The 23,603-nt window shown below is 43.2% G+C and overlaps 1 protein-coding gene across 1 annotated transcript; it reads left to right on the top strand.

Annotated features, from left to right (window-relative positions):
* Window positions 1-22,286: 22,286 nt before the first annotated feature.
* Window positions 22,287-22,833, top strand: LOC135362232 (small ribosomal subunit protein eS24-like). The gene has a single exon (XM_064575846.1). The coding sequence runs from the start codon at window positions 22,325-22,327 to the stop codon at window positions 22,718-22,720; it is 396 nt and encodes a 131-aa protein (XP_064431916.1). The 5' UTR covers window positions 22,287-22,324; the 3' UTR covers window positions 22,721-22,833.
* Window positions 22,834-23,603: the final 770 nt, after the last annotated feature.

Raw genomic sequence — 23,603 nt, 5'->3', positions numbered from 1 at the left:
CCCTGAGAACTTAGTAAAGTTCTTTTGGAGAATCTGGCCTGATTCCGTGGTTCTCACAGTGGCTGACAATCAAACACCCAAGTATCCTCTACCCAGCCCCAGAGTGAGGGCCCCGGGAGAGGGTGGGGTTTTTGCACAGATGTTTACCCCACCCACCTCAGTGTGAGACTCCAGGCGCAGAGGTAGAAGCCAGAGTCACTGAGGAGGAGCTTCTCAGAACTCAGGATGAACTGACCATCCTGGGGCCTGAAGGCTGTGAAGTTCTGCTGTGTCTCACGAACTATCTGGTCAACACTTAAGGAGAAGAGCAACTGTGGGGTCCCTCCCAGGAACTGCCAGTACCAATATAGATAAGGGCTTGATGTCCCCTTCACGGTGCATTTCAGGTAGAGCAGGTTGCCCACAAGCTGCACCCTGACAGGTGGCCATTGGTGGATGGTCTGAGCTCCGATACCTGAGGGAAGTGTAAAAAGCCATTTAGAGTGAAGAACCCCAATGGAGCTTGCCTTCCTTCCTGACCCAGGGGTGGCTCAAGTCCATCCATGGCTCAGGCATATGGGATCAATCCATCGGAGGGAGTAGACTGGAAGGGCTAAGAGTGCAGAAGAGCACTGGGCAAGGGGAGACCAAGAGAGCAAACTCCTTCCCAGAGGATAGAGAAAAGCAAGACTCAGCATACCAGTCACTAGGATTCAAGTCCCATATTCATTCCAGAAAATGGAAGGCATGTACTAAAGGGAGTCAATCCAACAGCTGAGACCCTGGATTCGAAGGGTTGGCATGCGTAAGGACTTGAGGGGAGGTTTGCCAGAGAGAGCAGCACCCACCTAAGAAAGTGCCCAGGAGAAGGGCAAGGAGACAGCAGGGCATAGTTCAAGCCAGCCTCAGCTCAGCTAGTATGGTTGACACCTCCTCATCTGGGCCAGAGCTGTGGCGGCAGGGCTCCTCCCTCTTGCAAATCTGCTGCCACAGAGCAGAGTGATCATTTTCCCTCAAGCTGGGGAGGAAATGAGGCTGGTCCTTTCTTAAGTGTGTGATGAATCACCGCATCCTCCTTGGGAACCAGCTTTACCCTGCACGTTATCTTTACTGAAATCCTGCTGAAGTCCTAGTACGTAAATATGTTGAATGACTCATTATTTACCTGTAAACAAGAGACGACTCTCTGGCTCCCCCAGGAGACCATTGAGAGTCATCGTAACCGAAGGAGAAAGTGACACCAGCAGGGTGATGAAAAGGGATTTCAGTCTCTGAAGCTAGAAACCAGCTATAGGACATGTCACCTGGGTAGCTGGAAAGGAGATAAAAGCAGATCAGAGCTCAAGAGATTTAGGTCTTCAGGGTATTCAAAGTAAAAAAGGCTCAGCTCTGAGCGAAGGAAGCCATTCTGACAGCCAACCAAGGGATCTGCATCCTCTTCATCCCTGGCCCACAGGATCTGAGACCTGGACAGGCAGAGTCAACTAGTGAACTGATCAAAGTTGGACTCTGTATTCCCTGTGCCTCTAATGACCTCCCTAGATCTCATTTAAGCTCCAAATGCAACATGAGGTAGAGGAAACATCTTGGGGACTTGGAATCAAACAGACCTGGGTTCAAATCAGAGCTCTACTCCTTGCTGGTTTAGGAAGCCCTGATCTTCAATTTTCTCATCTGTAAGATTAAGAGAAGGATTAGAATACCTCCAAATGGTTGAAAGATGCATGTTGCCTGATGCAGACAACTCTTACAAGTGTTGGCTGGGTTTTGGACTCGAGGGAAAGCCTATGCCTGCAGCAGGCTGGGAGATTTACAGTGGGATGGGATGAAGGGTGGGGGCTGAGGGAATGACACATGAGAAGCATTGCCAAGCCATCGATTCATAATAGTTGAGGATGAGAATTGGCTAAGCAGCTGGTAGAACCTCATTCTATTGAAATGAGACATAAGACCCGTGTCTTATGCTGGGACAGCGAACGTGTCCCAGCCAACCTCCTCTTCCCTCTTCCTTTGCCATGCCCTGTCATCTGAAGATTCACTTTCAAGACAATTATCCTCTTTGGATTGGCTGTGATGGAGTGCCTTAAGGTGAGTACCTAGGAAAGGAAGAAATAGAAGTGAGCTAACAGGGAGAAGGAGCCTGAGACAAATCAAGCATCTGTGTCCCATCACCATTTCATCAGGGTCTAGTGATGTAATATCTTTGTTATTATTCCTGAGGCCGCAGTCGCACAATTCAAAGTCAGCGTTGGGGTTCTAGCTTCTAACAGAGCGTCAGCTGCAACACTGTATTTGTGGGAGAGTATTGGGTTTTTTTAATCTTTCCACATTTAATGAATCCTTTTATAATATTTAAATAATGGTAAATCAAGTGGTAAGTGTAGCATGCATTCTGTGAACATTTAGAACATATGAAAAATTGCTATCGGCAACTAGTTGTTAGTTCTCAGTTTTTAGAAGTTCATTGAGAGGACTCAATATAATATGTATACATGTCAGGATTGGAGGGAGTGAGCCCAAAATGGACACATGCCCACAGGCACACACGCAGCCTCTTTTCTCCTTTTCTTTCCCTTTCTGTCCTTCATGTCTGCCCCTGGGATTTTTATTGAGCGAGTGAAGGGAGGGAGGCAGAGGGTGGCCCCAGATACAGGGCGAAGGGAGCGTTCTTGCTCTTGATGAGACCACGTCATCCCTCCATTTGGCTGGCAGGCTTTCACACCAGCTAAGGCTGTGTGGGTCCTGCACAGCCCATGAGAACCGACATAACTCATCCCCTGCATTGGCTCAGTGTCATCACCACGCATGGAGAGCAACGTGGTCTTCCTCCCGAGAGATGGCACAACAGACTGGAGGGCGAAGAGACATGTCAGCCAGATTGGGGGAGCCAGCTGGCTCCTGACTCTCTGATGATTGTCGCAACTCAGTAGCTTGGAGCAACTTCCATATGGCTTGTGCCTTAGAAAAATAGCTCCTCACTCTCTGTCCCCATCTGTAATATCGCTTATTCATTCAATTCATTCAAGTCATTCATATATTGAAATGTGGATGAGAATATGATTCCTCTACTCTGTTACAGCTGAGGGAGGAACCGGCCATATCTCTGGCCCAGATGAGGAGGTGTCCGCCAGACAAGCTGAACTGAAGGCTGGCTTGAACTACGCTCTGCTGTCTCCTTGCCCTTCTGGGCACTTTCTTAGGTGGGTGCCTGTCTCTCCGGCAAGCCTCCCCTCAAATCCTTTTGGTACCATGTTGGGTTTCTCTCTCCTCACTAGATTCTTAATGAATCACTACTGACAGGATAAAGCTTTATACGTGAAGAGAATGACAATAAATTTAACTCTTCTCTTTTTAATTTTAAAACTGAAATCTAACCCTAAATGATGAATTTGGAAGACACCTGCAGGGTCTATCTGTTCCTCTGTGAAAGAGCTAAAAATTACTTTGGCTACGGGAAAGGGAGGAGGGTCAGCCAAGGAGGGGTTCCTGCATTTTCCTGATCTCTCTCTTTCTCTGTGTCCTGGCCTCTATACCCTGATCAGTAAAAGAAATGAGAGACAGGTGTAGAATCAGAAGCTCAGAAGTTCTTGCAGAGGAGAGTTATGCTAATTTCCAGGGTGAGGAGAGCCAGGTCCTGGGTCCGTACATGTCACTCATACCAGACCGGTAAGGAGAAATGGCTTGTGGGGGTGCCTGGGTGGCTCAGTCATTAGGTGTCTGCCTTTGGCTCGGGTCATGATCCCAGGGTCCTGGGATCAAGCCCTGCATGGGGCTCCCTGCTCTGTGGGAAGCCTGCTTCTCCCTCTCCCACTCCCCCTGCGTGTGTTCCCTCTCTCACTCTCTCTGTCAAAGAAATAAATAAAATCTTAAAAAAAAAAAAAGAAAGAAATGGCTTGTGGTAAGCAGAGTAATGCCCCTGCCAAGTCGTCAACATCCCCAATTCCCAGAACCTGTGAGTCTGTTGGGTTACATAGCAAAGGGAAATTAGGGTTGAAGATGGAATTAAGGTTTCTAATCGGCTTTGTTTAAAATAGGGACGCTATCGGGGCGCCTGGGTGGCTCAGTTGGTTGGTCATGTTGGTCATGATCCTGGAGTCCCGGGATCAAGTCCCACATCGGGCTCCCTGCTCAGCGGGGGGTCTGCTTCTCCCTCTGACCCTCTTCCCTCTCTTGCTATCTGTCTCTCATTCTCTCTCAAATAAATAAATAAAATCTTTAAAAAAAAAATAGGGACACTATCTTGGATTACCCAGGTGTGCTCAATGTAAGCCCAAGAATCCTTAACTATGGAAGGGGAAAACAGAAGAGAGAGAAAGATGTGGTGGCAGAAACAGAGTCAGAGAGATCTGTTTCTGGTTTTGAAAGGCAGAAGGGAGTCATGAGCCAAGGAGTACGGATGACCTCTAGAAGCTACAAAAGGCAGGGAAATTATTCTCTCCTAGAACCTCCAGAAGGGAACACAGCTGGGCTGTGACCTAAATGATGTTAGCTTAGCAAAACCTGTGTCAAACTTCTGAACTATAGAACTGTAAGACAGTACATGTGTGTTGTTTTAAGCCATAAACTTTGTAGTAATTCATTATAGCAGCAATGGAGAACAAATACATGGCTCGACAATGCATCTTGACAGAGAGACCTGAAATAGTCTCTCAGGAACCCCAAGGCACTCAGGATAGATTAGGAATAGCCATGCTCTCATTCATGTGAAAAACATCAAGCCTGAAGAGAACTCCTGGTTGAAATATGAAAGACATAGAGCATCATGCATGGATCAATAGGGACTGAAGGACAGACAGACACACCTAAGAGGCAGCAGGTATAAGTGGGGACAGAGGCTGAAAAGCAGTATAAATGAGAATTCTGAAGAAAAGATAAACAATGACCAAAGACCAAGTACCCTCCCTGCCAATCCCTTGACACTTCCTAAGCTCCCCACAGAACCAGGAAGATAAGGAGAAAAGCATTGTCTGAGAAACCCCTGAATGAACCACGTGTACCCCAATGGGATGGGAACTTAAAAACAAAATGATACTCATCATAGAAAATAAAATTATTTTGCCTACCCAATATCTGAAGCGACAAATTTCATATCCAACTGACACACATGTTAAATCCAACAGTAAGTAGGGGCTATGGAAAACACACAAAAAAATAAGATGTGATACTTGCCTTCCATTAACTTATTATCCATTAAGTGAAAGGTGGGAAAGTCATTCAGATAGCAAAGGCTAAAGGAGCCTGGGGACTTCTGCTTCCCACCGTGATGAAGAAACTGGTATCCAGTTAGTCCTCTGTCTTCATTTCCTTGAGCCACTGTAACAAAGTACCGCACCCTGTGTGGCTTAAAACAACAGAAATGTATTGTCTCACAGTTCTGGAGTCTAGAAGTCCAAAAGGAAGGTGATAGCAGGGCCGTGCTCGCTCTGAAACCTAGAGGGGAATTCTTTCTCCCCTGTTCCTACGTCTGTTGAGTTGCTGGCAATGTTTGGCATGCCTCAGTTTGTAGGTACGGAACTCCAGCTCGGCCTCTGTCGTCTCCTCACGTGGCCGTCTTCCTACAAGGACACCAATCATATCGGATTAGGAGCCCAAGGGACTCCAGTATGACCTCATCCTAACCAAACTAATTACATCTGCAATGACCCTATATCCAGTGAAAAGATCTTTCAAAAACCTTGGAAAAACTTAAATAACCCACCACCAGGAGACACACACTACAAGAAATGTTAAAGATTATCTTTCAGGCAAAATTAAAAAAAAAAAAAGTCCAGAGGGAGTTGGTAAGACAGCTGTTGGGAAGAGGTGGGGGGCTACGATATAAAAGCGGGAAAAAAAAGCTTGGATGTATAGCACTGACCAGTATCATGAATATAAATCTCTCCTCCATGGCCAGACTCAAGCTATCAACAGTTGAACAACGAGGTCAGGATATTTCTGAATATATAACAGCTGGGTCTCATGAGCTGCTATAAGCCAGCTACAGAAGATTACTGATGGAATATCAGTAGTAAATATGTGATAAATATAAAAATGACACTTTTAATTTTTAAAATATTTTTTAAAATAGCTGATTTTCTACTTCCAACCAAAATGAAGTAAGGGACAAAATATATAAAACAATAGTGGTTAAGATGTTAGACATCATGCAAGGGAGGACAGGAAAAGTCAGGTGAGTTTTATAATTGCCTGAGCTGCTCCTTTAAGAGAGTTTCCAGGCTGTGGCACACCGAGGGGAAACCCAGGTAGAGACCAGTGAACCCCTTGAGCTGAGAGAGGAGAGAGCTGCCCAAAAAGAGAATTTTAGAAATCTTCAGATCTTTAGTATTTAGCAGAGTGCCGATCAGAGCACGGATGCGAGGAAACTATCTGAGGCTGAAAAAACCACCACTCAAAAGGATTAAAGAGAACAGTGACTGGATTTCACATAGGGCCAGAAATAGCGCATATTCTCACCAGCCAGACTAGAAAACCTTAAAATTCACAGAGTATTGTGTAGAGTACTCGAAGTGCTTTGCCTCAGGCAGGGAAAATAATTATCCCTAGCCTAAATGCTGGTCCGGTCCCACCTAACAAATATTTAAAGGCAGACACAAAAGGATCAGATTGTTTCCAAGGAAGCTGTGTTCTAAAATAGAGCCCAAGAATATTTATAGGAATATAAAAGTCCCAACACAAAAGTAAAATTCAGTGTGTGGCATGCCATAAAAAATTACCCGGCTTGCAAAGAAGCCGGAAAATGTAATTCATAGTGGGAAAAAAATGAATCCATCAGAACTAACCCAGAACTGACACAGATACGAGAATTATAAGACAAAGACCTTAGCATGATTATTATAAGTGTGTCCCATATGTTCAAGAGGCTAGAGGAAAGATGTTAAATATAGACATGGAAGATATTTTTTAAAACCCCCAAGTCGAATTCTTAGAGAGGAAAACTACAATGTCTGAAATGAAAAAAAAAAAAAATTACCCTGGATTAGATCAATGCTCTATCAGACACTGCAGAAAAAACTCTTTGTGAACTCAAAAGCATAGCATTAAAAACAAACCAGAATGAAATCCACAGGGAAAAGGAATTTTTGAAAAATAAACAGACCATCAGTGAGGTATAGGACAACTTCAAATGGCCTAATACACTTGTTATTGGAGCCCCACAGGAGGAGAGGGATGGAAAAAAGGGGAAAAAATTAGAAGAAATCATAACTGAAAAGTTTCCCCATTTGATAAAACTCTAAACCCTCAGATCCAAGAAGCCTGACAAAACCCAAGCACCACACATACACACACGCATACACGCACACACCCCAAAGAAGACCACAGTCACATTGCTCAAAACTATTGTTAGAGAGATCTTAAAAGCAGCCAGGGAATAAAGACATGGGTTGTACAGGGGAACAAGATTAAGGAGGCAGAAGTTTTCTTGACAAACCCAATGCAAGAGGGGAGAGAGTAGAGCAACACTTTCAGGGGAATAGAAAAACGGCGTCAATCTGTGATTCTATACCAAGTGAAAAGCTTTATAGAATCTTTCTTAAACATGTTTGTTCTTTTGCCAAACTTCCACTCAGGATGCCAGCTACCTTTTCCTCCTCTTTCCACAGCCACTCCCATCCCCATTATTGCCCCAGACAGTTCAGCTCTTGAAGAGCACGGCCAGCAAAACCAAAGTGGAACAGTGGGTCAGCCCCGCTGGGAAAGCAGTTCCCTCGTGGCCTCGTTTTACTTAAGCTTCATTGGATCTGAGGTCACCCTCTCTCCTACACCCCCTCACTGAAAGTGACTCATAAAGTAGACAAAGTAAGTCTCTATCTAGGGAGAACTCTGCTAGTTAGAAAATAAGATTCTTCTCCCTGGTGGTACCCACAAAAACTGGTAAAATTACAAAGATCGTGGGGCGGAGCAAGATGGCGGAGGAGTAGGAGACCTGGATTTCGTCTCCTCTCAGGAATTCAGCTGGATAGGGATCAAACCATTCTGAACACCTACAAACCCAACAGGAGATCGAAGAAAAGAAGAGCAACAACTCTCATCAGAAAAGCGACCACTTTCTGGAAGGTAGGACGTGCGGAGAAGTGAATCCGAGGCGATATTCGGGAGGATAGACGGCGGGGGAGTGGACCTCCATCGGCTGCTTCTGGCAAGTGATAGAGCCGCGGAGCACAAAATCGGAACTTTTAAAAGTCTGCTCTGCTGAGGGACGTCACTCCGGTGGCTAAGCGGGGGGTGGAACCCTCCGGGACAGTGTGGTCTCAGGACCCTCGGGGTCACAGAAAGACCGGGGGTGCCTGAGTGCGGCAGAGCTCCCAGGTAACGGAGCCGGGAAGCCGGCTGCAGAGGCGGAGCCCAGGCGCGGGCTCTCAGCTCGGGGTCGTCATAGACCGTGATCCGCGGCACAGTCAGGCCCCTGCTCCTCCAGCAGGGACCCAACAAGCGGCAGATCCGGGGAGACTCACCTTCCTCCCCCGGGGGGAGCCGCGCGGGAGGGCACCGCAGGCATCTGCTGGGTTTGGAGACTCCACCCGGGGTCGGGGGCCAGAGATAGAAACGCGCGGTCACAGGCCGGGTGAGCACGGAGTGCGGCCGGAGACCAGGGAGACGGGAGTGACTGACGGCTTCTCTCTGGGGGCTCACTGAGGAGCGGGGCCCCGAGTTCTCGGCTCCTCCGGGGCGGAGATGGGGAGGCCGCCATTTTCACTCTCCGCCTCCAAAGCTGTACGGAAAGCTCGCAGGGAACAAAAGCCCCGGAGAGCAAACCCGAGCAGATGACTTAGCCGGGAGGGGGCAAGGGCGGGGCAATTCCGCCTCCGGCAGAGACATTTGGAAACCACGGCAACAGGCCCCTCCCCAGAAGATCAGCGAGAACAGCCGGCCAAGACCAAGTTTACCCATCAATGAGAACGGCAGAACTCCAGCGCTAGGGGACTACTGCACATAGAATTCATGGCTTTTTTACCATGATTCTTTAGTCTTTTAAAGTTAATTTTTTTTAACTGTCTTTTTGTCTTTTTATTTCTTTTTGAATTTTTCTTTTTCCCTTTTTCAACAAACATCTTATCAATCCCTTTTTTTTAAAAAAAACATTTTTATTTTTCATTTTTAGAGTCATATTCTATCCCTTCATAGTAGTTACCCATATTTTTGGCTTATATATATAAGTTGTTCTCTCTTTAAAATTTTGAGATAGTTTCTTCTAACAGATTAAAATATACCCTAAATCTCTAGTATATGGTGCTTTCTATTCCCCTGCCTGATCACATCCTCTCCCTTTTTTTTTCTCTTTTTCTTTTTTCTTTTTTTAAATCCTCTTCTTTCTTTTTTCAAACAACTTCTTATCAATTCCTTTTACAACATTTTTTATAATTTCCATTTTTACAGTCATATTCCATCCCTTCATCATATCAACCCTTATTTTTGTACATATATAAGTTTTTCTTTCTTTAAAATTTTGGGAGGCACTTTCTTCTAAAAGACCAAAATACACCCCAAATCTAGTGTGTGGCACTGATCTATATACCATATAGATCATATTTGATCACATTCTGGTTTTCCGTTTGTTGTTGTTGTTTTGTTTGGTTTGGTTTTGTTTTTATCTTTATCTTTTTTTTTTTTCTTTTTTCTCTCTTTCCCTTTCTTATCCCACTGCTTGAGGTCTTTTCTGATTTATTTAGAGTATATTTTCTGGGGACGTGGTTACTCTGCTAGCATTTTGTTCTCTCATTCATGTATTCTCCTCTGCACAAAATGACAAGACGGAAAAAATCACCTCAACAAAAAGAACAAGAGGTAGTACCGACTGCCAGGGACCTACTCAATACGGACATTAGTACGATGTCAGATCTAGAGTTCAGAATCATCACTTTAAAGATACTAGCTGGGCTTGAAAAAAATATGGAAGTTATTAGAGAAACCCTTTCTGGAGAAGTAAAAGAGCTAAAATCCAACCAAGTAGAAATCAAAAAGGCTATTAATGAGGTGCAATCAAAAATGGGGGCGCTAACTGCTAGAATAAATGAGGCAGAAGAGAGAATCAGTAATATAGAAGATGAAATGATGGAAAATAAAGAAGCTGAGAAAAAGAGAGATAAACAACTACTGGATCACGAGGGCAGAATTCGAGAGATAAGCAATACCATAAGACGAAACAATATTAGAATAATTGGGATCCCAGAAGAAGAAGAAAGAGAGAGAGGGGCAGAAGGTATAATGGAGCAAATTATAGCAGAGAACTTCCCTAATTTGGGGAAAGAAACAGGCATGAAAATCCAGGAAGCACAGAGAACCCCTCTCAAAATCAATAAAAATAGGGCAACACCCCGACATCTAATAGTAAAACTTACGAGTCTCATAGACAAAGAGAAAATCCTGAAAGCAGCTCGGGAGAAGAGATATGTAACCTACAGTGGTAGAAACATTAGATTGGCAACAGACCTATCCACAGAGACCTGGCAGGCCAGAAAGGACTGGCAGGATATATTCAGAGCACTAAATGAGAAAAATATGCAGCCAAGAATACTCTATCCAGCTAGGCTGTCATTGAAAATTGAAGGAGAGATAAAAAGCTTCCAGGACAAACAAAAACTAAAGGAATTTGCAAACACAAAACCAGCCCTACAGGAAATCTTGAAAGGGGTCCTCTAAGCAAAGAGAGAGCCTAAAAGCAACATAGACCAGAAAGGAACACAGACAATATATGTTAACAGTCACCTTACAGGCAATACAATGGCACTAAATTCCTATCTTTCAATAGTTACCCTGAATGTAAATGGGCTAAATACCCCAATCAAAAGACACAGGCTAACAGACTGGATTAAAAAACAAGATCCATCGATATGCTGTCTGCAAGAGACTCATTTTAAAACCAAAGACACCCCCAGATTGAAAGTGAGGGGGTGGAAAACCATTTACCATGCTAATGGACACCAAAAGAAAGCTGGGGTGGCAATCCTTATATCAGACAAATTAGATTTTAAACCAAAGACTGTAATAAGAGATGAGGAAGGACACTATATCGTACTTAAAGGATCTATCCAACCAGAAGATCTAACAATTGTAAATATCTATGCCCCTAACATGGGAGCAGCCAATTATATAAGGCAATTAATAACAAAAGCAAAGAAACACATCAACAACAATACAATAATAGTGGGGGACCTTAACATCCCCCTCACTGAAATGGACAGATCATCTAAGAAAAAGATCAACAAGGAAATAAAGACTTTAAATGACACACTGGACCAAATGGACTTCACAGACATATTCAGAACATTCCACCCCAAAGCAACGGAATACACATTCTTCTCTAGTGCCCATGGAACATTCTCCAGAATAGATCACATCCTAGGTCATAAATCAGGTCTCAACCGGTACCAAAAGATTGGGATCATTCCCTGCCTATTTTCAGACCACAATGCTTTGAAACTAGAGCTCAATCACAAGAGGAAAGTCGGAAAGAACTCAAATACATGGAGGCTAAGGAGCATCCTACTGAAGAATGAATGGGTCAACCAGGAAATTAAAGAAGAATTAAAAAAATACATGGAAACCAATGAAAATGAAAACACAACTGTTCAAAATCTTTGGGATGCAGCAAAGGCAGTCCTAAGAGGAAAGTATATAGCAATACAAGCCTTTCTCAAGAAACAAGAAAGGTCTCAAGTACACAACCTAACCCTACACCTAAAGGAGCTGGAGAAAGAACAGCAAATAAAGCCTAAACCCAGCAGGAGAAGAGAAATCATAAAGATCAGAGCAGAAATCAATGAAATAGAAACTAAAAGAACAGTAGAACAGATCAACGAAACTAGGAGCTGGTTTTTTGAAAGAATTAACAAGATTGATAAACCCCTGGCCAGACTTATCAAAAAGAGAAGAGAAATGACCCAAATCAACAAAGTCATGAATGAAAGAGGAGAGATCACAACCAACACCAAAGAAATACAAACAATTATAAGAACATATTATGAGCAACTCTATGCCAGCAAATTAGATAACCTGGAAGAGATGGATGCATTCCTAGAGATGTATCAACTACCAAAACTGAACCAGGATGAAATAGAAAACCTGAACAGACCTATAACCACTAAGGAAATTGAAGCAGTCATCAAAAATCTCCCAAAAAACAAAAGCCCAGGGCCAGATGGCTTCCCAGGGGAATTCTACCAAACATTTCAAGAAGAATTAATACCTATTCTTCTGAAACTGTTCCAAAAAATAGAAACGGAAGGAAAACTTCCAAACTCATTTTATGAGGCCAGCATTACCTTGATCCCAAAACCAGACAAAGACCCCATCAAAAAGGAGAATTACAGACCAATATCCCTGATGAACATGGATGCAAAAATTCTCACCAAAATACCAGCCAATAGGATCCAACAGTATATTAAAAGGATTATTCACCATGACCAAGTGGGATTTATCCCTGGGATGCAAGGTTGGTTCAACATCCGCAAATCAATCAATGTGATACAATACATTAACAAAAGAAAGAACAAGAATCATATGATCCTCTCAATAGATGCAGAAAAAGCTTTTGACAAAGTACAGCATCCTTTCTTGATCAAAACTCTTCAGAGTATAGGGATAGAGGGTACATACCTCAATATCATAAAAGCCATCTATGAAAAACCTACAGCAAATATTATTCTCAATGGGGAAAAACTGAGAGCTTTCCCCCTAAGGTCAGGAACGCGGCAGGGATGTCCACTATCACCACTGCCATTCAACATAGTATTGGAAGTCCTAGCCACAGCAATCAGACAACAAAAAGAAATCAAAGGCATCCAAATTGGCAAAGAAGAAGTCAAACTCTCACTCTTTGCAGATGATATGATACTTTATGTGGAAAACCCAAAAGACTCCACCCCAAAACTGCTAGAACTCATACAGGAATTCAGTAAAGTGGCAGGATATAAAATCAATGCACAGAAGTCAGTGGCATTCCTATACACCAACAACAAGACAGAAGAAAGAGAAATTAAGGAGTCCATCCCATTTACAATTGCACCCAAAACCATAAGATACCTAGGAATAAATCTAACCAAAGAGACAAAGGATCTGTACTCAGAAAACTATAAAATATTCATGAAAGAAATTGAGGAAGACACAAAGAAATGGAAAAACGTTCCATGCTCATGGATTGGAAGAACAAATATTGTGAAGATGTCAATGCTACCTAGAGCAATCTACACATTCAATGCAATCCCCATCAAAATACCATCCACTTTTTTCAAAGAAATGGAACAAATAATCCTAAAATTTGTATGGAACCAGAAAAGACCCCGCATAGCCAGAGGAATATTGAAAAAGAAAAGCAAAGCCAGCAGCATCACAATTCCGGACTTCAAGCTCGATTACAAAGCTGTCATCATCAAGACAGCATGGTACTGGCACAAAAACAGACACATAGATCAATGGGACAGAATAGAGAGCCCAGAAATGGACCCTCAACTCTATGGTCAACTAATCTTCGACAAAGCAGGAAAGAATGTCCAATGGAACAAAGACAGTCTCTTCAACAAATGGTGTTGGGAAAATTGGATAGCCACATGCAGAAGAATGAAACTGGACCATTTCCTTACACCACACACAAAAATAGACTCCAAATGGTTGAAAGACCTCAATGTGAGACAGTAGTCCATCAAAATCCTAAAGGAGAACACAGGCAGCAACCTCTTTGACCTCAGCCGCAGCAACTTCTTCCTAGAAACATCGCCAAAGGCAAGGGAAGCAAGGGCAAAAATGAACTATTGGGACTTCATCAAGATAAAAAGCTTTTGCAAAGCAAAGGAAACAGTCAACAAAACCAAAAGACAATCGACAGAATGGGAGAAGATATTTGCAAATGACATATCAGATAAAGGGCTAGTATCCAAAATCTATAAAGAACTCATCAAACTCAACACCCAAAGAACAAAGAATCCAATCAAGAAATGGGCAGAAGACATGAACAGACATTTTTCCAAAGAAGACATCCAAATGGCCAACAGACACATGAAAAAGTGCTCAATATCGCTCAGCATCAGGGAAATCCAAATCAAAACCTCAATGAGATACCACCTCACACCAGTCAGAATGGCTAAAATTAACAAGTCAGGAAATGACAGATGTTGGCGGGGATGTGGAGAAAGGGGAACCCTCCTACAGTGTTGGTGGGAATGCAAGCTGGTGCAGCCACTCTGGAAAACTGTATGGAGGTTCCTCAAAAAGTTGAAAATAGAGCTACCCTATGATCCAGCAATTGCACTACTGGGTATTTACCCCAAAGATACAAAAGTAGGGATCCGAAGGGGTATGTGCACCCCGATGTTTATAGCAGCAATGTCCACAATAGCCAAACTGTGGAAAGAGTCAAGATGTCCATTGACAGATGAATGGATAAAGAAGATGTGGTATATATATACAATGGAATATTATGCAGCCATCAAAAGGAATGAGATCTTGCCATTTGCAACAACGTGGATGGAACTGGAGGGTATTATGTTGAGTGAAATAAGTCAAAAAGAGAAAGACATGTATCATATGATCTCACTGATATGAGGAATTCTTAATCGCAGGAATCAAACTGAGGGTTGTTGGAGTGGGGGGTGGGGTGGGAGGGATGGGGTGACTGGGTGATAGACACTGGAGAGGGTATGTGCTCTGGTAAGCGCTGTGAATTGTGCAAGACTGTTGAATCTCAGATCTGTACCTCTGAAACAAATAATGCAATATATGTTAAGAAAAAAAAAAAGAAGAAGAAGAAGAAGGTAGCGGGAGGGGAAGAATGAAGCGGGGGAAATCGGAGGGGTAGACGAACCATGAGAGACGATGGACTCTGAAAAACAAACAGGGTTCTAGAGGGGAGGGGGGTGGGAGGATGGGTTAGCCTGGTGGTGGGTATTGAGGAGGGCACATTCTGCATGGAGCACTGGGTGTTGTGCACAAACAATGAATCATGGAACACTTCATCTAAAACTAATGATGTAATGTATGGGGATTAACATAAGAATAAAAAAAAGTAAAAAAAAAAATTACAAAGATCGTTGGGGAGGGTGGTGATCAGTGTAATTTAGGGCTCAGATCTTGCAGTTACAGTGTCCCAATTCAGCGGAGGAAAGTCCAAGCAAAAGACAGGAGTTTTCATGAGATATCAGGCCTGATTTGGGAGTCCTTGACACAGAAATAAGGGTTGAAATGTTTGGAATTGATGAGATGTCCAAAGTGTAGGAAAAGAACAAAGGTCCAAAAACAAGAATGGATGAAAATCCATACACTTTTGGGCAAAGGAAGGAAAAAAAGCTAGAGAAAGAAAGAAGGTAGTCCTAGAAATAAGAAGAGAAGTGGGGTGGCAGCTGGGAGCTAGGTGGAGACGATGACCAAAAAGAGAGGGTGAGAATATTTAAAAGGCCATAAAAAGATCAATAAAATCTGGAGTATGTGAAATCACTGGTATTGTTGATGGGAGGCGGTGAGAGCCACGGATGTGGTGCACTCTTGTGACAAATGGCAGGTGGGTGGAGAGACCAGAGGGGAGTTAAGGGGGACAGTAGGGTTGAGGCAAGTCTTTTTTCCCAAGGAAATTGCAATCTGGTTTGTGTTCAAAAGGCAAGAGGAAATCTGCGAAGACAGGAAAATGAAAGATGCCAAAGAGAGAACGTAATTGGGAAACAAGGGAAGCAGGAAGAAATTAATTCTTGGGCACTGAGAGAGGGGGAAGTTCTTCCTCTGAAAGAAGAGAAAAGAAATTTTGAAAAATGTCACAAGGATAGACTTGCAGTGAGGAGGGCCAAGAGGCATATTGAAAGATGCCGACTCTAACTCGTGATCAGGGAAAGGTGAATTTAAAACAAACAAACAAACAAACAAACAAACACCATTTCACTCATCAGGTTGGCACAATTAAAAGAACCAATAATCTCTGACGTTGGTGAGCATGTGGGGAAATACATACTCAGTTTACACAGCTGGAGTGGAAGTGGCAACAGTCTTTGTGGAGGGTAATCTGGCAATGTTTATTAAAAATGTACATAACATTTACTGAACAATTCTCTTCAAAGAAACAATTCCATAAAAATACATGTACATGCAGGCGGTCAATTTTGCTAGGATTTATGTTATGGCATTGTTTATAAATGGCAACATGTAGGAAACACATAAATACCCATCCGTAAACGGATGAAAAATAACTATCCATAACATACCGTACTAGGCAGCGGTACTGTTGAATGAAATAAAGCAATTTGTGGTACCATGGAAATATTCCCAGGATATGCTGTTAAGTAGAAAAAACCAAGTTGCCAAATAATATGTATAAAATAAAACGATTTATATCAAAACGTATTCGCAAACACATACACAAAGCAGTTTATGTATATGTGTGTGTACATGGGCTCACTCATTCATTCTGCCAGTCCTCACTGAGTGCCTGCTATCCATTCCCACGTGGCTTATTTTAGTAAGGGATGCAAATAAAGAGAAAAAAAGGGGCTGGAAAAATGCACACCAGATTGATACTAATAGTTATTTCTGAAAAATAAAGCAGCAAAAAATGTCAAGAGAGCCTTTGTCTGATTTGCAGTGTTTGTATTTTTGGAGCTAGATGTATTTATATAACACTATTGAGTACCATCCATTGCGCCCGGTCTCACTCCCCTTATTTTGAGCAGGTAACTAAATGAATTAAAGTCATTAGGCTCGAACCCCATCTTCTTTTCTTCAGTCCATAGTAAATGCCTATTGAGAAAAGCATCTAAAAAGGTGCCAGAATAGTTCAGACTCATAGAAAGTCAGGAGGTCCGTCTGCAGATGTATAAGTGACAGAAACAAGGAATGGCATGAGTGAATGGTCCAAGACAGGGAGAGAGAGAATATGTGGCTTGGAAACTCTGAAAGAAAAGATGCTGAGAACGAACTGTCTTGTAAGATAAAGGCACATTCAGTGCTTGGCCCGAGGGTTGTGGGATCTAAGACCTTGTGGGGTTAAGGAATCCAGAGACTGCGCTCCTACCGGGATGTGGGGCAGGGCGGGGGGGGAAGCGGGGGCGCTCTGGAGATAAGAGCGTAGATCAGCTACTGAATCATTCTAGGAGGTGATATGGGTCAGCAGAGGAATCGAAGCTATCCGTTTCAAGAGGGGTGTGGACTTCAAATGAGGAGGAGCGAGGAGCGCAAGAAGGGGGGGAGTAATGCCCCAAGCGTACTCAGTCCGGGCCGCCACCCTCCCCGACCCCTCCTTCGGTGCCCGCACTGGAGAGCCCCCAAGGGGAGAGAGAAGCACGAGGAGCAGTATCGAAAGAGAACTAGACAGGGCGAAGGTGCCGGTTCAGAAAAAAAGGTGAGAGAAAAAGACAACTATGTACCACCGAGCAGACGCGAGCTGCGTAGAGTCCATAGCAATGGGACGAGCCCGGTGCTACCAACAGGATGGAGGGTGGGGACCAGGTCACAACGCAGCGCGGGTGGAAGCCGGCGCGCGGAGCTCCGGGTGTAGCTCCCGGGATCACGGAAACCTTGGCAGGTGGCAAAAAGCACAGCCACTCAGAGGAAAGTCAGAAGGAGAACCGGGGCGTCCGGTTGCGGTCACTCCCAGAGCAAGGTGTCCCAAAGAGGGAAAATGAGGCTTTGGATGGGAGAAGCCAATGCACACGCGCATGCACATGCACCTCTTCTCTCCTATGCACACCCTAAGATTCCAACATAAGACTTGTGATGAGTCACATCAATAGCAACGATTATTTGACCTGTCAGGGGTGTTTACTCCTGACTGCACTACTAAGATCACTGAGGATGTGACAAAGCCTCACTTAGAACTCCGCTTAGAGGGCGCCTGGGTGGCTCAGTTGGTTAAGCGACTGCCTTCGGCTCAGGTCATGATCCTGGAGTCCCAGGATCCAGTCCCGCATCCGGCTCCCTGCTCAGCGGGGGGTCTGCTTCTCCCTCTGACCCTCCTCCCTCTCGTGCTCTCTGTCTCTCGTTCTCTCTCTCTCAAATAAATAAATAAAATCTTAAAAAAAAAAAAAAAACTCTGCTTAGAATCTTCCAGCGCTCTGTTGGAAGGCGGGTCCTCCATTATAACGGAGCTTCTCTCACTGGAGCAAGTTGAGACAGAAGCAAATTGGGAAGTTTTCGGGAAAGTGAAGAGTTACTGAAGAAAGCGTCTTATGAAAAACAATAAGCTGCATATGCAAATTGAAATGACAAAGAAATTCCCAAAACAAGTTTTAAAATTAGTGGATTAAAGAGATAGAAGGCATGGGCAATTTCTTTTTTCTAACAGAGAACCTGCTATTCTGTTCAGGTGCAATCTAGTGGTTTCCATGCATCATCGCCCTGAAAGTAAACCTGTATCATCCTATTCCAAGTCACTAGTAAGGGCATGGAGGCTTGGAGAGACTAAATCACCTGCCCAAGGTCACACAACACTGGAATCATCTGGGTTCGGTCTAATGCTTACCGACCACAAAGCTCGTGTGCTTAAGCTACTACACTACATTATTCCTCACCGGAGAGTGAGAACAGCCAGGATTCACATTGCTGTGTGCAGAGAAACATGCCCTTCACCCCGACTATCTATTTGTGTTTACGCTTCCTCAGGCCCTGTTGTTAGTGTTGAAATGTTTAACAGCTCTATCCTGACGAAGACCCTATGCTCCAGGGGCTTTGATTATCAATCCCACTCCACAGATAAGAAAGCTGAGGAACAGATAAGTTACATAATTCTGCCCACGACCGCAAGATTAGCGGGTCCTTGAGCCAAGAGGCCAGCCCAAGGTCGTCTGGCACCAAAGCTTCAATGATGGTGGTGTGCCCGTTATCAAGGTAAATGCTTGCTTTTGCTTCCCGCCGAGGAGACAGAAACAAGAGAAAGCTCAGATGGGAGGCAAGAGATGAAATACTTTTAATTTTCCTCTTCCCAAGAGTGTTGAACAAGCAAAAAACAAAACAAGATTTTTTCCTGTGAGCACATATGCATTTGCAGTGTTAAGAATTTCAAATATTTGGGGCGCCTGGGTGGCTCAGTCGTTAAGCGTCTGCCTTAGGCTCAGGTCATGATCCCAGGGTCCTGGGATCGAGCCCTGCATCGGGCTTCCTGCTGCACGAGAAACCTGCTTCTCCCTCTCCCATTCCCCCTGCTTGTATTCCCTCTCTCGCTGTGTCTCTCTCTGTCAAATAAATAAATAAAATATTTAAAAAAAAAAAAGGAATTTCAAATATTTGAAAGACAAGGGGAATTTCACAAAAATTGGGACTTTCAGGAAATGACTCTTTGGATTAGAGTCTCCAAGGGAAGCCAGATACACTCAAAGGAAGAGTGTTGTGAAGAGATCAGGGAATATGAGAAAGAGAGAAAAAAGTCCAGAGTTGAATCAGACTACAAAAATACTACTACCACTAATAAACATTTATTGAGTCTTATTTAAGGAAGCATAAGATGCAGTTAGAAGTCAGTAAAAGATATGCCCAGGGCCCAAGTAGGGCCTAGGGATATGCACTTCGATAAAGAACCTTCCTCTACCTTTTTCTCATAAGCTAGAGGTCTCCTAAAGACACCATTACTTCATTTGATCACAGTAGTAAAAAACAGTGAGCGTAGTAGCTAAGTATGTCTGCGGAGACTTACTCATGAACGTACCTATATCTGAAGCATATTTGCTTATATTTCAAATATCTCTCTACCCATAAGGACGTAAATATTACATTTAATATGACCCAATGATTGATGGAAGCAAGATGAACAATGAATAACCTAGGAGCTCCTGCATGGCAAGGGTGTGGTCTTTGGAGGTTTAATGTTCCAATCTTCGCTAAGGAGTTGAAAAGTACAGGGAGTTAAGGTGAAGTGAGGACGCCTAATGGATGCATAAGGTCATTGTCAGGGATACCGTCTTCCTCCTCCAGCGCTCCTCTGCACCACCCCTCAGGTCCTTGGTGAAGTAGCTGAGGCAAGCTCTGCATTAGAAGGCTGGGTCACCATGTGGGACACACACACACACACACCCTGAGAGAGAAAGGGAGAGCTGGCTTCCCCACAGTTCATAAAAGCCCTAGGTGTGGCCACTCCCTCTAGGCCTAATGAAACTATAATTAAGGAAGAAACAAACGTGAAGCAGAAGTCACCCCTACTGTGGTATTTTCACTAACAGCAGAGGCTTGTCTAGGTCAGGTGAACTCCCATATTTCTTCCGAACAATGTCCCCACGTCCAAGGAAAGTGAAGGATAAGAAGACAAGGATGAAGAAAGAAGCTGGTACAGAACAACTGGTGTTCATTGGAATGAAAAACTGAGAAGGAAGGAATTGAGAGATGCTTGTCACGTGTGTGTGTCATACTACTTAGAAATGGCACGTGTACAACATTTCTATACGTTACATATCTAATGTTGTGAGAACATGAGAATCTGTTAGAGAGACCAGAAGCAAATAAAGAAAGTAAAGAAATTAAGTGTAGAGAGGTAAGGAGCTTGCGAGACATTGGCTGTATTCTTAAGATGTGCTCAATATAAATAAGTTAGTGACTTCTGACACACATACAACTAGATAAAATGTTGCCTGAATGTACCAAATACAGATAGAAAGGGATGGGGGGGGATGGGAAGGAAGGAAGGAAGGAAGGAAGGAAGGAAGGAAGGAAGGAAGGAAAGAAGGAAGGAAGGATTGATGGGAAGGAAGGATAGGAAGGAAGAAGGGAGGGAGAGAGAGAGGGAGGGAGGGAGGAGGGAAAGGAAGAATGGGGGAGGGGAGGAAGGAAGTAAGAAAGCCGCAGGTGCAAATGAGACTGACCACACCAGCAGAGGGCAGAGGGCCAGGCCTGAGGAGCAGTTTCCAACTAAAGGCAGGGCAGCAGACCCAGGCATACAGGTGAAAGTCTGGGGAGTATGAATGATTATGAGGATCTCATTAAAGGAGTGGACTGGTCAACAGGGCTTATAAGAGGGAGGGCACTTGGCTTCTAACTTGGGTAATTATCACAAAGCATCAACTATTCTCTCTAGGATAAATAAACAAAACAATTACTGTCATTTTAAACCCTTGAATTGTTTATCTGTAAAAATAAAATCATCTCTTTAGTTGATTATATTGGGAATGTTGGTCTAGGTAAGTCCATCTATGAGCCCATATCATTAATTCCCACAATGGGAGGTCTCATGGTTCACTAAGGTCAATCCATTATATTTATGGATGAAAATAAGGAGTCCTAAAGTTGTTCAGTAATTTTCATTACTCGACACCCATAGCTTGGTAGTGGTGGAGCCAGGACTTGAACCCAAGCATTCACAGACTGAGAAGCTAGGACCTGAGAACCTAAGATAAGGGGTATTTGGAATAGGAGTGGATGTCAGTGAGGAAAGAAAAGTATTCCTCCCTCGAAGGAAGCTTTGGCTACAAAGAGGCATATGAAGGGACTCACAAAATGTCCCAGAAGTACACAGAGAGAGAGATCAGTTGGTCAGTGGTAGAAGACAATGTCAAAGAAGCCAGCTTTACCCAGTTTTATGAGAGTGAGGGCTTAACTCCCTTAAAAAACATTGCATAGATGGACAGGAAGGAAGTAATAGAGGAAGGACATCTCCAGGAGATCTGCTTTGTTGACCACCAAACGATTTCTATGTGGCACCACACCCCTTCATGGGGTCATCGTGGCCCAAGATGCAATCCTAAGTTTTCCAGACTCATAAATTCATACCAGCACAGAAAGGGCAGATCAGTCTCTCATGGTCTATCCAAGTTCAAAGGTTGCTTGATGACCTAGAATAAACAGTTTATAAATTTAAAATTCAATAATGAAAAATAAAATTGTCACAGGTTCTGGGGACATGCTCTTTAGCCCCAGCACATAGTTTCCTTGGGAGAAGGAAGGCCTTATAGGAAGGCAGATGATAACTGGAAGGTCATGTGGGGAGTACAGGGGGCTCAAATGGTTTATTGTATCCCATTCGGTTAATCAGGTGCATCTACTTGAACAAGAGGAATTCTCCTGCATTAAGGACCACTCATTCATTCCTTCATCCATTCATCCAGCATATAACTTTTATATTATCCACTCAGATCACAGTGACATCCTCTTGTCTATCTTCTCAGTCCATAGAATGGCCCCCCTACACTTCCCTTCACCATTTGGGAAGGGACACCTCACCAGAGTGTTGTGGGATAGTCTTCACAGATGAATATTTAGTTCCCTTATCCCTTCTCTTAACTGAGCCCAATACTCCCACATAATTATATTATTATTTATAAAATTCTCTACTATTTATTTTTGTACCTCTAAACAATATTCACAACGGACACGTCCTTACATCTTTATTTCTTTATCCCTTAAAAATCCATACCATCTCTTTTCCTCCCCGGCTGCTTGAAGCTAGGCTGCCATCATGAACAACACAGTAACTATCCGGACCAGGAAGTTCATGACTAACCGACTACTTCAGCGGAAACAGATGGTCATTGATGTTCTTCACCCCAGAAAGGCAACAGTACCTAAGACAGAAATTCGGGAAAAACTAGCCAAAATGTACAAGACCACACCAGATGTCATATTTGTGTTTGGATTCAGAACCCATTTTGGTGGTGGCAAGACAACCGGCTTTGGCATGATATATGATTCCTTGGATTATGCAAAGAAAAATGAACCCAAACACAGACTTGCAAGACATGGCCTGTATGAGAAGAAAAAGACATCAAGAAAACAGCGAAAGGAACGCAAGAACAGAATGAAGAAAGTCAGGGGGACTGCAAAAGCCAATGTTGGTGCTGGCAAAGAGAAGTGAGCTGGAGATTGGACAACAGAAGGAGTAAAGATGCTGCAGTGGCTTTATCTGGTTGTGCAGCTTTTTCATGAGAGGATCAATAAACTAAGAATGTTAACGTGAAAAAAAAAAAATCCATACCATCTCTTGACTCCTTACTTCATAATGTGATGTCATTGGTATCCTAAATTTCATCTTTGTTTCTTTTCCTTCCTTCCATGCATGAAATTTGTCATCTATAATTTTACTTATACATTGTCAAGGTTGACACCATTTACATTCTATTCTGTAGCATGACCAACTATTATGTGCTTTGTCTATAAAGTTGACTCTGAAAGCTGAAAAGTTAAAATGCTGTTTCTGTTATCATGATTTCACAAATAATTATTTTTCAAAGTCATAGAGGTATAACTACAAGTTATTCTCTTGTATAACTTTTATTGGTTTTACTGGAATTAGAATTCTGGTTTTTTCTAATTAGTTGATAAATTATCATATTTTCAATTTATTTTCCCATGCTCTCTACCAGGTAAATTATTCTATTGTGGCAAAAAGTGCTCCCCAATATCTGTTCTCCACTCTTCTATTCTAATAAACCAAAATTAAATTTAGTCGGGCATATGAGGAGTGTCTGGGTGGCTCAGTCAGTTAAGTGTCCAAACTCATGACCTCAGCTCAGGTCTTGATCTCAGGGTTGTGAGTTCAAGTCCTGCATTGGACTCCACACTGGGCATAGAGCCTACTTTAAAAAAAAAAAAATGTAGTTGTGCATTTGGAAATTTGGAATTAAAAAAGCACTTTTTCCAGATTTGCTTATAGGTAGGCATAGCCATGTGACTTAGGGATGAAAGCTCCCGTGTGGTATGCAACTTTCACTAAAAGTCCTAAAAGGAAGTTAATACAT

This window comes from Mirounga angustirostris, unplaced genomic scaffold (assembly GCF_029215605.1).
Source record: "Mirounga angustirostris isolate CCGP_5_RB_7025 unplaced genomic scaffold, mMirAng1.0.hap1 SCAF_12, whole genome shotgun sequence".
NCBI lineage: Eukaryota > Metazoa > Chordata > Mammalia > Carnivora > Phocidae > Mirounga > Mirounga angustirostris.
This window is presented reverse-complemented; position numbering and strand designations above follow the sequence as displayed.

Bases quoted from the DNA above. Each gene is read 5' to 3' on its own strand.
- LOC135362232 (XM_064575846.1), top strand. From the start codon at position 22,325: ATGAACAACACAGTAACTATCCGGACCAGGAAGTTCATGACTAACCGA.